Source organism: Ailuropoda melanoleuca, chromosome 17 (assembly GCF_002007445.2).
Source record: "Ailuropoda melanoleuca isolate Jingjing chromosome 17, ASM200744v2, whole genome shotgun sequence".
Lineage (NCBI taxonomy): Eukaryota > Metazoa > Chordata > Mammalia > Carnivora > Ursidae > Ailuropoda > Ailuropoda melanoleuca.
The window spans coordinates 2,741,655-2,754,860 of record NC_048234.1 but is presented as its reverse complement, the minus strand read 5'-3'; the positions used below and the strand labels follow the sequence as shown (position 1 = coordinate 2,754,860).

The 13,206-nt window shown below is 61.1% G+C and overlaps 1 protein-coding gene across 1 annotated transcript; it reads left to right on the top strand.

The window, feature by feature from the left end:
* Positions 1-100: 100 nt before the first annotated feature.
* Positions 101-8,646, top strand: ALOX12B (arachidonate 12-lipoxygenase, 12R type). The gene is made up of 15 exons (XM_034647274.1): positions 101-247; positions 1,189-1,270; positions 2,129-2,210; positions 2,311-2,397; positions 2,514-2,636; positions 2,868-2,971; positions 3,271-3,443; positions 3,679-3,822; positions 4,822-5,025; positions 5,246-5,332; positions 5,600-5,769; positions 5,989-6,110; positions 7,833-7,933; positions 8,125-8,295; positions 8,467-8,646. The coding sequence occupies exons 1-15, from the start codon at positions 101-103 to the stop codon at positions 8,644-8,646; spliced, it is 1,977 nt and encodes a 658-aa protein (XP_034503165.1).
* The last annotated feature ends 4,560 nt before the right edge of the window (positions 8,647-13,206 follow it).

Here is a 13,206-nt window from a genome sequence, read left to right as displayed (position 1 = left end):
CGTCTCCCTGTGTCTGCTTCCCCTGCCTGGCCGGGGCCCCGGTGCGGCCCCCCACGCTGCCTGGACCTGAGCCCCCCCCTCTGCCTCCTGAAGAGCAGCCATGGCCGCCTACAAAGTCAAGGTGGCCACGGGTACCGACCTCTTGTCGGGAACGATGGACTCCATCTCGCTGACCATTGTGGGGACCCGAGGACAGAGCCATAAGCAGCTGCTGAACCATTTTGGGAGAGACTTTGCAACTGGGGCGGTGAGTAGGTGCACGTGTGCAGTGTGTGTGCGTGTGTGCGTGCGGTGTGTGTGTGCGTGTGTGCGGTGTGTGTGTGTGCGTGCTGTGTGTGTGTGCGTGCGTGCTGTGTGTGTGTGTGCGTGCGTGTGGTGTGTGTGTGTGCGTGCGTGTGGTGTGTGTGTGTGAGCCCGGCAGTTCCCCGAGCTACCTTATTGGAAGAGCCAACGGGGTCTTTGACGGGGCAGCTTTCAGACGGATGGGATGTTCTATTGCTCCAAAGGCATCCGTGCTGCCCCAACGGGACCCCTTACCTCTCTAACAGGACTCACTGCTGCTCCAAAAGGGCCCCTTCACCCAGTTAGGCTCCATCACTGCCCAGTAGGAGGGCATGGTCATCGTAGATTGACCGGGGGTCCCCTAGTGCCTGGTCAAGGCTGCCGGCTAGTTTCCCAGTCACGTGGTTGCTCCCCTGGAAGAGGGACAGGGAGTCTTAGCTCCTTGTGCCCACCCCTGCCACAGCCCTGTCTGGTGGGCTTAGCTGCTACATGGGGAGTGCAGGCTTGCCCTCTATTGTCCCCTTGCTTCCACCCCCCCCCCCAGCCTCTGTCGGCCTCCCTCAAGGTGGACAGGAGGAGACGGGGGTTGGAGATCTGTCCGTCCAGCAGCTGACCACCCTGTTCCCCCTCTCATTTCCCTGGGAGCAGGGAAACAGAGCCTGAGCTGGGGAAAGAGGCCGGGGCAGAGGGTGGGGAGGCCAAAGGGAGAGTCCTTCCCCGCCACCATCCCTGGGATGCAGAGGGATGAGGCCGAGCGCCGTGCAGGAATGGCACTGGGTGGGGCAGCAGCAGGCCAGGTGGCTTGCGTCACCTGCTGGGCCCTGGAAGGAGTCCGGCCCCCACCCAAGGGATGAAGCCGAGCTGGGTCCCCGGGGTTGCACAACGCCAGGGGGCACTGTTCACCAGGAACACAACGGGCTGAGGCAGGTGGAAGAAGGAGAGGTGGCGAAGGGGGCCTCAAGGGAAGGTGATGGGGCTGCGGTGATAGGTACGTGGCAGCCCAGGGCCGCCAGGCAGGACGCTGGACAGAGATAGGCCTGGGCGTGGATCTCAGCTCCACCACTTACTAGCTGGACGTCTGGGTCTACTTCTGAATTCTAAGCCTCAGTGTTCTCCTCTGTACAATGGGGCTAACAGCGGGAATTATAGGGTTGATGCGAGAATCCAGGGACATCGCGTCTAAAAGGAGTGTAAAAAGGCTTAACAACTCTTGGTGGTGGTTGGTGGCTGGGGGGTGAGTGGTCAGAAGCAGACTATGTCGGTTCAAATCCCAGCTCATGCCTTCTGTGTAACATTGGCTGTTTTCTCCTTGTAAAACCAGCACAACGGTACGGTCCCTTAGCTGAAATTTTTGGGGTCAGGGGTGTCTTGAAATTCAGGTTTCAGGGGCACCTGGGTGGCACAGTCGGTTAAGTGTCCGACTCTTGGTTTCGGCTCAGGTCTGCTTCTCCCTCTCCCTATGTGCTCTCTCTCAAATAAATCAATAAAATCTGTATCTATATCTCTTTATACACATATGAGAGTGTTTAGAGAGTGCCTGGTGCCTAGTAGGGGCTACATAACTGTCCTTCATTAATGTCTTAGTGGGTCCAGAAGAGGGACTCCCTCCCAGCAGCAAGCCCAACTCCAGGGGTAAAGCGAGGGGGAGGAGGGTGGTCTCTGATCCTTCTCTCTGAGTTTTTGGGAAGACACATGCCCCACCCCCCCAGGGTAAGCCTTCCGCACCCTTGTCTGTGGGCCCACAGAGCCAATCTAGAGGGCAGGAGCTGAATTCTGATCCTCGAAGCGGTCAGGGGCAGGCAGGGCTGGGCTCAGACCTTGAGCCTCCTCTGTGGTCTCCCTGCAGGAAAGACAGCAGCAGAGGACACGCTCCCGATCCTTCTGGAGCACCGACAGGAGGAGATCAGAGCCAAGCAGGACTTTTACCAGTGAGCAGACGGCGGCAGGGGCTGCGGGAGGCCGGGGGAGGGGGGCGGTGATGGCTTGGCCTTCCGTCACCAGAGCCCACCGACTCCCTTCTCTTTGCAGCTGGAGGGTCTTTGTTCCAGGCCTGCCCAACTACGTGCATATCCCCAGTTACCGCCCTCCCGTCCGGAGAAACCCCAACCGGCCTGAGTGAGGACCCGAGGCTGCCCTGGGGCCCCTCCCCTGGCTGACCCCTGGGCTCTACCCTCCCTCCCTGTGCCCAGGAACCAAGGTGCCCGGCCCCAGCCCTGCACTCCTTCCTACAGGTGGAACGGCTATATCCCCGGCTTCCCGATTCTCATCAACATTAAGGCCACCAAGTTCCTGAACTCTAACCTCCGCTTCTCCTTCATCAAGACCGCCTCCTTCTTCTTCCGCCTGGGGCCCATGTGAGTGTGCGCGAGGGAGGGGCGACCCCGTCTCCGCTGCTGCACGGTTGCCTCCAAGGCAGCCCCAGAGCTTGCAATGGCCCAGCAGTCAGAGGCGGCTGGCCTAGGGACCCCGGCAGGTGGCCCCCAGACTCCCGGACCCAGAAGGACCTGGAGCCGTGGGGCCGGAGACCCAGGGGCCGGACCAGGGAGGGCTGCCTGTCTGAGCACCTCCCCCCCCCCGTCCCCTAGGGCGCTGGGCTTCAAACTCCGCGGCCTGGTGGACTGCAAGCAATCATGGAAGAGGCTGAAGGACATCAAGAAAATCTTCCCCGCCAACAAGTCTATCATCTCCGGTAGGGGTGCAACGCGAAGCGAGCCCGGGGAGCTCGTGGTCTCCGCTCGGGGGAGCTGCGGGCCAAAGGCGGGACACCCCGTCGGGGCAGCGGGATGGGAGGAGCGGGGCCACCCCACGCCCGAATGGCCGGCTGGGCGGGCGCGCCCTCTGGCGGCTTCGTGGAGAATGCCACCCTGGGCGCCGCCGGTCGTTCAAGCCGAGGCCGGGGCGGGCTTCTCGGGTGTCCGAGGTCTTCCTCTGTCCCGCGCCTCAGGGGGACCCGGCCGCGTCGTGACGTCCGCACGGTCCCCCACCCAGAGTACGTGGCCGAGCACTGGGCAGAGGACAGCTTCTTTGGGTACCAGTACCTCAATGGCATCAACCCAGGCCTGCTCCGCCGCTGCACGAGGATCCCGGACAAGTTCCCCGTGACAGATGACATGGTGGCTCCGTTCCTGGGCGAGGGAACGTGCCTGCAAGCGGAGCTGGAGGTGAGGCCCGATCCGGTGGAGATCCCTGGCCTCTCAGCCTCCCTCCTTCCCTGGCGTCCCCGTCTCTCCACTCCCACCATTGCTGTCCCCAGAGTCCCAGTGGCAGCTGTATTCCCCACTCGGGTCCTTAGCCAACCCCTGCACCTGGGGGACCAGGGCACTCTGCACCCAAGGCGTGGCTCTCAGGTGCCCCGTGTTGGTGCCTACCTGCCCTCCCATGGCGGCTCCCTTCCAGAAGGGAAACATTTTCCTGGCCGACTATCGCATCTTGGAGGGCATCCCCACCATTGAGCTCAACGGAAGGAAGCAGCATCACTGTGCCCCGCTCTGCCTGCTGCACTTTGGCCCGGAAGGGAACATGATGCCCATCGCCATCCAGGTGCCTGGGATGCAGGCCTGGGGCTGCCACGTGAGCATGTTGCTGACGCGAGAGCCTCTGTGTGTGTGTGAGTGTGAGTGTGTGCACGCACGTGTGGGCAGGTGCCCATTTCCGTGGGCGTGTGGTCCCTGTGTGTGCATCCGAGAACACATAGAGGTTTATGCATGTTCCTACCTGTGTGTGTGGCCTGTGGTGAGCCTTGGACTGAGTCCCTGCTTGTCCCTACATATGCACATCTCTGTCTGGCCCCTGTCCGCCTATCTGCCCATGTGTGAACTTGGGTCCCGTGGCTGTGCTTGTGTGCAAACCCCCGTGTACAGAGTGTGCATAGTCTGTGCGTAAATGCAGAGGTGACCAAATGGGAATGTGCTTGGTCGCTCGAGCTTGTCTCTTTGAGTCCATTCTTTCATTTACTTGTTAAACCAACACCTGCTGTGGGCTAGACCTCTGCTGGAAATACTGAGCTAACCTGCCTTAGCTTGAGGAAAGGGGGCTGCGGTGCTGTTCCAGGAGGTCTCCACCAGAGTTTTGTCCAAATTAGAAAAAGGCATCTCTCTGGGGCGGGGGTGGGGTGGCGATCAGCCAAGCCCCAACTAGAATTAAGTAACTCCCGTTGAGTCAGGGGGCTGGGTACCCTTGTGCAGTGCACAACTTGTACAGCTGAATGGGGCGGCCGTGGGGTTGAAATAAGGAAGGTTTCTCAGAGGAGGCAACTTGCAGGCTCTTCTTGAATGAATGGGAGCTGCCAAGTAGAGAGGGAGGGGGGAAGGGACTACAGGCAGAGGGGGCAGCAAGAGCAAATGTGAGGAGCGAGGAAGGGCCCTGGTGTTCTCAGGGGACCAGAGAGCCTAGACTATAATGGAGTGGCGTATTTTCCTCCTCAGGCTCTTCTCTGCCTCCTTCTTGCAGTGGGAGCCGTGTGTGTGTGTGTGTGTGTGTGTGTGTGTGTGTGTGTGTGTGTCTGCCCTCACCTAACTCTCCCTCCTTCCCTATCCCCAGCTCAGCCAGACCCCCGGGCCCGACTGCCCCATCTTCCTGCCCAGTGACTCTGAGTGGGACTGGCTGCTGGCCAAGACGTGGGTGCGCTATGCGGAGTTCTACTGCCACGAGGCCATCTCCCACCTGCTGGAGACGCACCTCATCGCGGAGGCCTTCTGCCTGGCCATGATGAGGCAGCTACCCATGTGCCACCCCCTGTACAAGGTATGAGCTGGGCTCCAGGGGCCCCAGAAAGGCAGCTGGCTCGCTCAGCGCTCAGGGGGACTCCAGGTAGACTTGGGGAGGCAGCTGGAGACCCACAAGAGACGGTTTGCGGTGGGGACTTCCCAAAGCAAGAATGTCTGATGCTGTACAAGGCAGGGGGGATGCTGAGGTCCTTCGGGGCGAACTGTGTCCTTGTCTTTGTCCTTGCTTCCTCCCGCAGCTCCTCGTCCCCCACACCCGGTACACCATCCAGATTAACAGCATCGGGCGGGCCCTCCTCCTCAATGAGGGGGGGCTGTCTGCCAGGGTAAGACCTCTGCCCGGACCCCAGCAAGACGTCTGCTGCCCTTCCAGCCTTTGCCCTTCGACTAAAAGCAGGATTTCCCGCTTGCCTTCGGATCGCGAGGGGGCACGGCGGGTGGGGACCGGTGGAAGGCGTGCTGGCCCGGAGTGTGGGAGCTTATAGGGCCGGCTGGAGGAGCACGCATGGGGCTGTGTGCAAGGCGGGGGTGATCCTCAGAGGGGGGGCCCTGGGGGACCCTGCCGGCCTCAGCAGCTGCCTCCTCCCGAGCAGGGCATGTCCCTGGGCCTGGAAGGCTTTGCGGAGGTGATGGTGCGGGCTCTGTCAGAGACAACCTACGACAGCCTTTACCTCCCCAATGACTTCGTGGAGCGCGGGGTCCAGGACCTGCCGGGATATTACTACCGCGATGACTCCCTGGCAGTGTGGGATGCGCTGGAGAGGTGAGGCCAGGCCGGCAGGGGGTGGGACGCAGGGCGGACGCCCCGGGATGTGGGAGCAGGTCCGGGCAGGCTTTAAGGACCGGACCCCGGCTTGGGTCCGAGACCGCCTCCCCCCCACAGGACATGCCCGCCCCCAGGCCCAGGGCATCTGGGGGATGGAGGAGGAAAAAGCCCTGCCAGGGAGGGGGAGGGTCCAAGCTGAGGCCTGTTCCCTGTCAGGTACGTGACAGAAATCATCACCTACTATTACCCATGTGACGCGGCTGTGGAGGGTGACCCGGAACTGCAGTCCTGGGTGCAGGAGATATTTAAGGAGTGCCTCCTAGGGCGTGAGAGCTCAGGTATGGGCCTGGGCGCCAGGCACCTACTGGGACCTGGGGCTAAGGGGTGGGCCCTCCTGGCTGGTGATGGAGCACGTCTTGCTGGGGGCTGAGGGAGGCCAACCTCCGAGAGGTTCGGGAAGGAAATGGGGCTGCCCATTGTGAGCTCAGGGGCCGTGGGGCAGGGTTATCTCTCTGGAGATCTGGGGGGCTCCCAGTCCTTCACCCTGGAAACAAGCCTTCGTGGACTGAGAAATGGGGCATGAGCTCAAACAGGAAAGGGTAGAGTGTTCTGGAGGCCGGGGAGCTGGTAGGCTCCAGGAGGACGGGGAGCATCCTGAGGCCATGCCCCTTGGGCACCACTCAGCAGATAATGAGCATCTATGATGTGACGAATGCTGTGCTGGGTACTAGGAGGCAAAGCAAATGAGAGAGGAGAAGGCATCTGCCCTCAAGTCTCAAGGCTGGTCCTCTCAGTAGAGGGGCAGTGATGCTATCTTAGGACTGCTGCTTGGGGTGGGGTGGGTGGGATGTGGGTGGGGGCCCATAGGAGCCCAGGGAAGGCACCTAACCAGATGGAGGAGGGTGGTGGGCGGAGAGTGGGGGGTAGCAGCGTGTTAAGATCTAGCTGAGATCTAACATCTGGGGACCTGCAGGATGGGGAGGTTAGCCGGGAGGTGTTAGAGGTGGGGTTGAAGAGCTCTGGATGGGAAGCCAGAGCGGGCCAGGAGCTGCTTAGGGGTCCCTGCATCTGCACTGAGAGTGGGAGTTGGCCAGGGTCTCTGTGGGGCTAAGCGAAGGCTGAATGAAGCCAGGAGCAGGGGCTGAGGCAGTCCTGGTGAAGGAGGATGGAATTACCCCGACCACCAGAGGGCGCCATCGAGAGCCTGCAAGGAGATCAGATTTGTACGAGACTGTCGGGCTGCGTGGGACAGTCAGGAGACAGTTCGGGAAGCTGCTGTGGTGTCCAGGAGGGGGGTGACAGGAGCCTGGCTAGGGTGGCAGTTGTGGCTTCAGGCAGAGAATTCCCGAGCTGGCTGGGAGAGAGAAATGACAGGATTTGGTGACTGGTTGGGGTTTGGTGGTAGGTTTGGAGGGAGGGGCCAAGGACGATTCCCAGGTTGGGGACTTTTGAAACTGGGTGGATGGTGTGTGTCGTGCTATGAGCTGGGGGCCTGGAAGGAGGAGTGGTCTGGGGAGGAAGATAATGGGCCCGGTTTGAACGTGTTATCAGAACCTGGGGACAATGGGAAAGAGAAGCACGCAGCTTGGTTAAGTGTGAGACCCAGAGCCAGGCTACTGAGAAATCCATCTGGCGTGAGTGCAGAGGCTCAAAAGAATATGTGTGTGTATGTGTGTGTGTGGGGGGGTGGGTAGGGACTGTGCTGACTCAGGGCAGGAAAGCCGGGATTCCCCCAAAGCCTTGTCTGCCCTGAGTCCTGAGACCAGAGAGGCCCCCCTAAGGGAGCTGGAATAAAGATCTGAGGGCCCCACCTCAGGCAGGTGCCTGGAGCAGCCCTGGAGGACATGACCGAGGCCTTTTGGGGCGGCCTCCCAAGGCTTGTGGTGTGGACGGGGTGGGGTGGGGGTGGGGGTTGGGGGTTCGGGTTGTGGGGTTGTGGTCACAGGAGGCAGAATGAGCGCGTGACCCCCCAAGTGGCAGCTAGGAGCTGGGTTTGTGGGCGCCCTCTGCCGGCCATCCGGGGCAGGTCTGACGCTGCCGGGCCTTTTCCCGCCCCCCAGGCTTCCCGCGGCGCTTGCGGACCGTGCCCGAGCTGATCCGGTATGTCACGGTGGTCATCTACACCTGCTCCGCCAAGCACGCCGCTGTCAACACAGGGCAGGTACCTGCGCTCACCAGCCCCAGCCCCGGCCTCGGCCATCAGCCCCACTCANAGCCCTGGCCTCGGCCATCAGCCCCACTCAGACCTCCACCCAGCTCCCAGCTTCAATTCCCAGCTCAGTTTAGCGCCAGAGTCCCAGGGGCGCTGTCTGACCCAGACCCCCGCCTTTACCCTCCACCCCCCCGGTCCAGCTGGAGTACACCGCCTGGATGCCCAACTTCCCATCGTCCATGAGGAACCCACCGATGCAGGCCAAGGGGCTGACCACTCTGGAGACCTTCATGGACACGTTGCCGGATGTGAAGACCACGTGCGTCACCCTGTTGGTGCTCTGGACGCTCAGCCGGGAGCCCGACGACAAGGTGCCGCGGGGCTCGGGGTGCAGGCGGGGGTGGGCTTACTCCAAGTACAGGCAGGGAGTGGGCTGGGGGGGGCGACCACAGGCGGGGGGGAGGGGTGTCCAGGGCGGGAGGCAGGGGCAAGGCGGAGGGCCGGGGGCGGCTGGTCGCAGCTGCCGGGTTGCGTGCCCGCAGCGGCCCCTGGGCCACTTCCCCGACATCCACTTCGTGGAGGAGGCCCCGCGGAGGAGCATGGAGAGCCTGCGGCGGCGCCTGGCGCAGATCTCACACAACATCCGCCAGCGGAACAAGTGCCTCCCCATCCCCTACTACTACCTGGACCCGGTGCTGATAGAGAACAGCATTTCCATCTAGGATGGCGCCCCGCCTCGCCTCTCCCCTCCCGCGCCTGTTTTCAAAAAAAAAAAAAAAAAAAAATCACTTCTAACAGCGCTGAGTTTATCAGCGCGCGCGCGCATGGCCATTTACTGGGGGTGCGGTGGGGTGAGGGCTGGCGCGACGCCATTCACCACTGCGGGGTCCAGGTAGGCTCAGGGCCGCAGCGCTAGGCCCCAGGCCCGATGTCCCGTGAGATCCAGGGCAAGAGGCCTGGAAGGTGGTGCCCCCACCCCGGGGGTCCTCGGTGAAGTTCTGGGAGATGCCAAGGTGCTCCTGGGGTCGGCAGGAGAGAAGGCTAGGACGTCCGCACCCCGCCATACCAACCCAAAGCGATTTCCAACCCAGAGCGATTCTGGCTCATCTTAAGTCCCCCTACATAGGGACCCAGACCTCCGAGGACCCCAGTCCACCAGAAAATCTACCCAAGGCCGAGCACCACCTGAGCCCTGCCCTCCTAGGCACTCAGACCGCTCAAGACCTATCCAACTTGGAACATTAATTACCCATCTGCCCAGACAAAAGACCACCCTGAGCCCAGCCTAGCAGAAACCTAGACCACCCAAGCCATGCTCGACAGCCCTAAACTGCACCTACTATGAACCCATAGCACCCTGTACCACAGCCCCTCACCTGCGGGAACCTGCGTCACTCCAGGCTCTGCCCAGCCAGGAGCCCAGCCTGCTAAGCGCACCCTCCAGGCAACCTGTCCCTGGGATCCCTTCCTCAGCCCCACCCACTCTTCTGGAACCTGAGAACCGCCCCCGCTCTGCCCCCACCCTGAGCCTTGCTTATGGCTTCATCACTGAGACCCCGGAGCTGCACAAGGGCTTGGCATGTGCACTTGACCTCGGGGAGTGAGTCCACCAGGTCTGTCCCGCCTTTGGTGGTGGGGGTGGGGCCGGGGGTGGGGAGACCTGCACGGTGGTGGGAATATTGGGCATCCTGGCACTGGATTCAAGCTGACCCCCCAAACTCGGTAAGCACAGAGTTGCCAGTGCTCCTGTTAGGTCCCTTCCTCCGGTGACCCTAGGTTTGGCGCTGGGTCACCTGGCCACTGTCAGCGGCAGCATGTTGGGCTGAGGAGCTGACGATGGTCACGGGGAGATATTCGATGAGCTCCCCAGGGCAACAGGGACCCGTACGTGGGCGTGAGGTACAGAGAACAGAGCTGAGACCCAAGGGCTGCTGCTGCCTTGGGAAGTGTCATCTAGAGGGCAGGAGACAGGTGTGGGCACCTCACTGGAGCTCAGGCAGCTTAGAAAACCCTCCTGTAAGACTTCCCAGACCCAGGCTCACCCTCACCCCTTGCACTGCTGCTTGCCAATGCCGTAGGCATTGTCCTCCAGCCTCTCGAGCTAGATGGAGCCACAGGGAAGGATCCGACGCCGGGGCCCCTCTGCGGTCGGGCTAGTGGACCCGTGCACCACTGGTTCCTGAAGGGCAGAGCTGATCTGCCTTGCTCACTGTGGCCTCCAGCCCCAGCCACAGTTAGGGCTCACAAAGGACATGTGGATCCACGGGTCCAGCTGTGGGTGTCCATGGTGGGGGTGTCCCCAAGGATTCAAGGGGAGGTAGGCATGAGCTGGGCTCAAAGGGGCAGTATTTGGTTAGGGAGAGAGGGAGAGTCGGGGTGCCTGGCCTCCCCAGTCTCAGTCTCTGCTGAGGAGGAAGGACGGAGAAGGGGGGAGGCAGGTTCCGGAGGGGCCCCAGTGAACACTCGGTTCCATGTGGCAAACACGCAGCCACGCGAGGCTCATGGGCGGGGCTGTCCTAAATCCCAGTGCCTGAGGAAGGTGGTCACGCAGGCTAATGGCAGGAGATGGAGACCCATGGGGAGGCTGGCCATCAAGAGCACCTGCCACCGGGGTGGAGGCCGGGGATAGACCCTAAAGAGGTCTTCTGTGAGGCCGACTCCAAAGGAAACCCTGGAGACTTCTCTGTGGGGTGAATGCTCAGAAGGTTTGTTCTCCTACATTTAATTTACATTTAATTCTAATAATAACCAGTAAGATAGGTGCTCTTCTCATCCCTGTTTTCAGATGAAGAAACAGACACAGAGAGGTTAAGTGACTTGCTCAAGGTCACACAGCGGGGAAAGAGGAGGAGGCAGGAAAGGGGTGTGAAGTAACAGCGTGTTTGGGCAGAAGGGGTGGGGCGGTGCACAAACAAGGTAACAGAGATCTAGCTGAGGGGGAGGCCCGGAGCCCTCGGGAGCTGGGGGGGAGCTTCACCTCTCTGTGGCGGCCCGGACCCAGAGCACATCGTCTGGGGAGTAGCAGTGGGTAAGATCCTGAATCTCTGGGCCAGCCAGCCGGTGGGGCGGGAGGAGGGGGTGCAAAGCGCAAGCCTCTGGCCCTTGGTGATCAAAAGCAGGCAGCCTGCCCGTCCTGTCCCAGCAACGCTGACTGACTGCTGAGCAGAGGGCCCCCGCTGCCAGGGCCAAAGCTCAGCCGCTCCGGGGCCCCGACCCGGCTGATTTCCCGGTGCCAAGGGCCCAGCGCGGGCTTCAGTGTTAGGAGCCTCAGCGACCTGCTGAAGGGCATCCTCAGTAACCATGACAACCGGCAGGGGTCCTGCAAGTGCATGGATCCTGGCAAAGAAGCAGGAGAGAGCACTCCCCCCTCAGCCCTCACTCGCTGTCCCAGAGCAACACCCCTCCCTCCAGGGGTGAGCAGCAGGCCCGGACTCAGAGAAGCGCGGAGCTAGCTGGGAAAGGGGGGTGCAGGGCCATAGGGCTGCATGGAAGAGACAGGTCAGGGGGTTGGGAGCCTGGGCTCCTGAAGGCACTGGGATGGGATGAAGGGAGGCTGGACCCCTGGGCCCCTCCCCTCCAGCTCAGCCTGCAGACCAGTCCCGGGCTGCTCCAGCACAGGGGTCCACGGCTTCAGTGATGGAGAGGTTCCTTGGGATGCTGGGATGGTGCTGGACCAGGATGGGGATGAGGCCATTCAGGAACTGGGAGGCAAAGAAGGTGTCCTCCCGTGAATGTTTGAACACGTATTCTGCAGAGAGTGGGTGTGGGGAGGGCCACCCCGGCGACCCAAGCCCCAGCCTCTCGCACTGCTACCGCTCTGGGGACCCAGATCTCCAGCTTCCCGCATTGGTCATTCCCTGATGTTCCCTTTCTCCTACTCCAACTGGTTGGACGACTGGACTGTAAGTGGTTTCTCAGAAGAAAGGGGTTTGGAGGCTTGGGTTCCCCCCGGGGAGCCACTGATCCCACAGCCCCACCCATTCCAGGGACATGTCAGGTGCTCCCCGATGTGACACGCGCCAAGACTGCATCTTGGATTTGAGTGGCATGTGCGAAAATCAGGAATTTGGAGAAGTGCTGGATACAGCAGAGCCCGGCCTGCTAGTTCGTGGTTCCTGGGTGGCTGCTTTCCCAAGCTCCCCCCAATTCCCAGTTAAGACTCACCAGCCTGTGTGCTGGTCTCCTGCTCTTGCCTTCCCCGCGCTCGCCAGGCTGACTGGCGCACTGTTCCAGGTCCCTGAGCCCAGCAAGGTCTTTGCTTGCCTGCTGTCCAGGGGTCGGAGAGCACCCCGGGAGACAGGCAGCCGGCAGGTGGTTCTGGGGAGACCCCGAAGCACCTGTCCCCGCGTGGGCACGCATCTGCCCTTGGCTCCTGTCGTGGCAGCCCAGGCTTGCAGCCTCCTCTCCAGAACTGGGTCTGCTTTTGGCTCCAGGACAGTCTCCGTCATCCCCTCCTCCAAGGTGCCCTGGGAGAGAGCTGTGGGTGCCTTCTCCTCTGCTCCCCGCCCCGGAGACCAGTGTCTTGTAAACCAGTCTAAGTCACCCCATGTCCTCCTTCTCTTCATTCCTGCGTTTGTCTCTTGCCTCTTACCTCGGTCCCCTCCTCAGCTCTTCTGCAGGTCGGTGTGAGCAGGGGTGGGGCGTGATGTGCTCCGGATCCTCCCAGGGGAGTGAGCAGAGGCTCTGGCCAGGCACAAAGGCAGGGGGAGGCGGGGAGAGGACCTGGCAGGGCCCTGACTCCAACCTGCCAAAGTATAATTTTAAAAAAATTTACCAAATTTCAAAAAAATTACCAACACGATTCATAAAATTAGAATGAATGCAAGTCAAAGATTTAACTCAACCGGGCAAGGCGATAACGGCGGTTCCAAGAATAGCTACGGAGCTGCGTGTTTAGAGGTATCCATGGGCATGCCTCGTTTTCTTGTGTCCCAGTGTATTGTGCTCTGCAGATATTGCTTGTTTTTCTTACAAACTGAAGGTTTGTGGTAACCCTGCATCGAGCCAGTCCATGGGGGCCATTTGCTCACTTCACATCCCTGTGTCACATTTTGGCAACTCTCGCAATATTTCAAACTTTCTCAGCATTGTCTCTGTTACGGTGATCAGTGACCAGTGATCTTTGATGGTACCATTGCAATTGCTTTGGGAGCCATGAACTTCGCCCATACAAGATGGTGTGGGTGTTCGGACTACCCAAGCGATGGGCCGTTCCCCCATCTCTCCCTCTCCTCGGCCTCCCTGTTCCCTGAGACGCAACAATATTGAAATGAGGCCAGTTA

Coding starts and splice junctions, on each gene's coding strand:
- ALOX12B (XM_034647274.1), top strand. CDS start 101: ATGGCCGCCTACAAAGTCAAGGTGGCCACGGGTACCGACCTCTTGTCG. Junction 1,271..2,128: donor TGATGGGGCTGCGGTGATAG/GTACGTGGCAGC, acceptor GTCTCCCTGCAG/GAAAGACAGCAGCAGAGGAC. Junction 5,770..5,988: donor GTGTGGGATGCGCTGGAGAG/GTGAGGCCAGGC, acceptor GTTCCCTGTCAG/GTACGTGACAGAAATCATCA.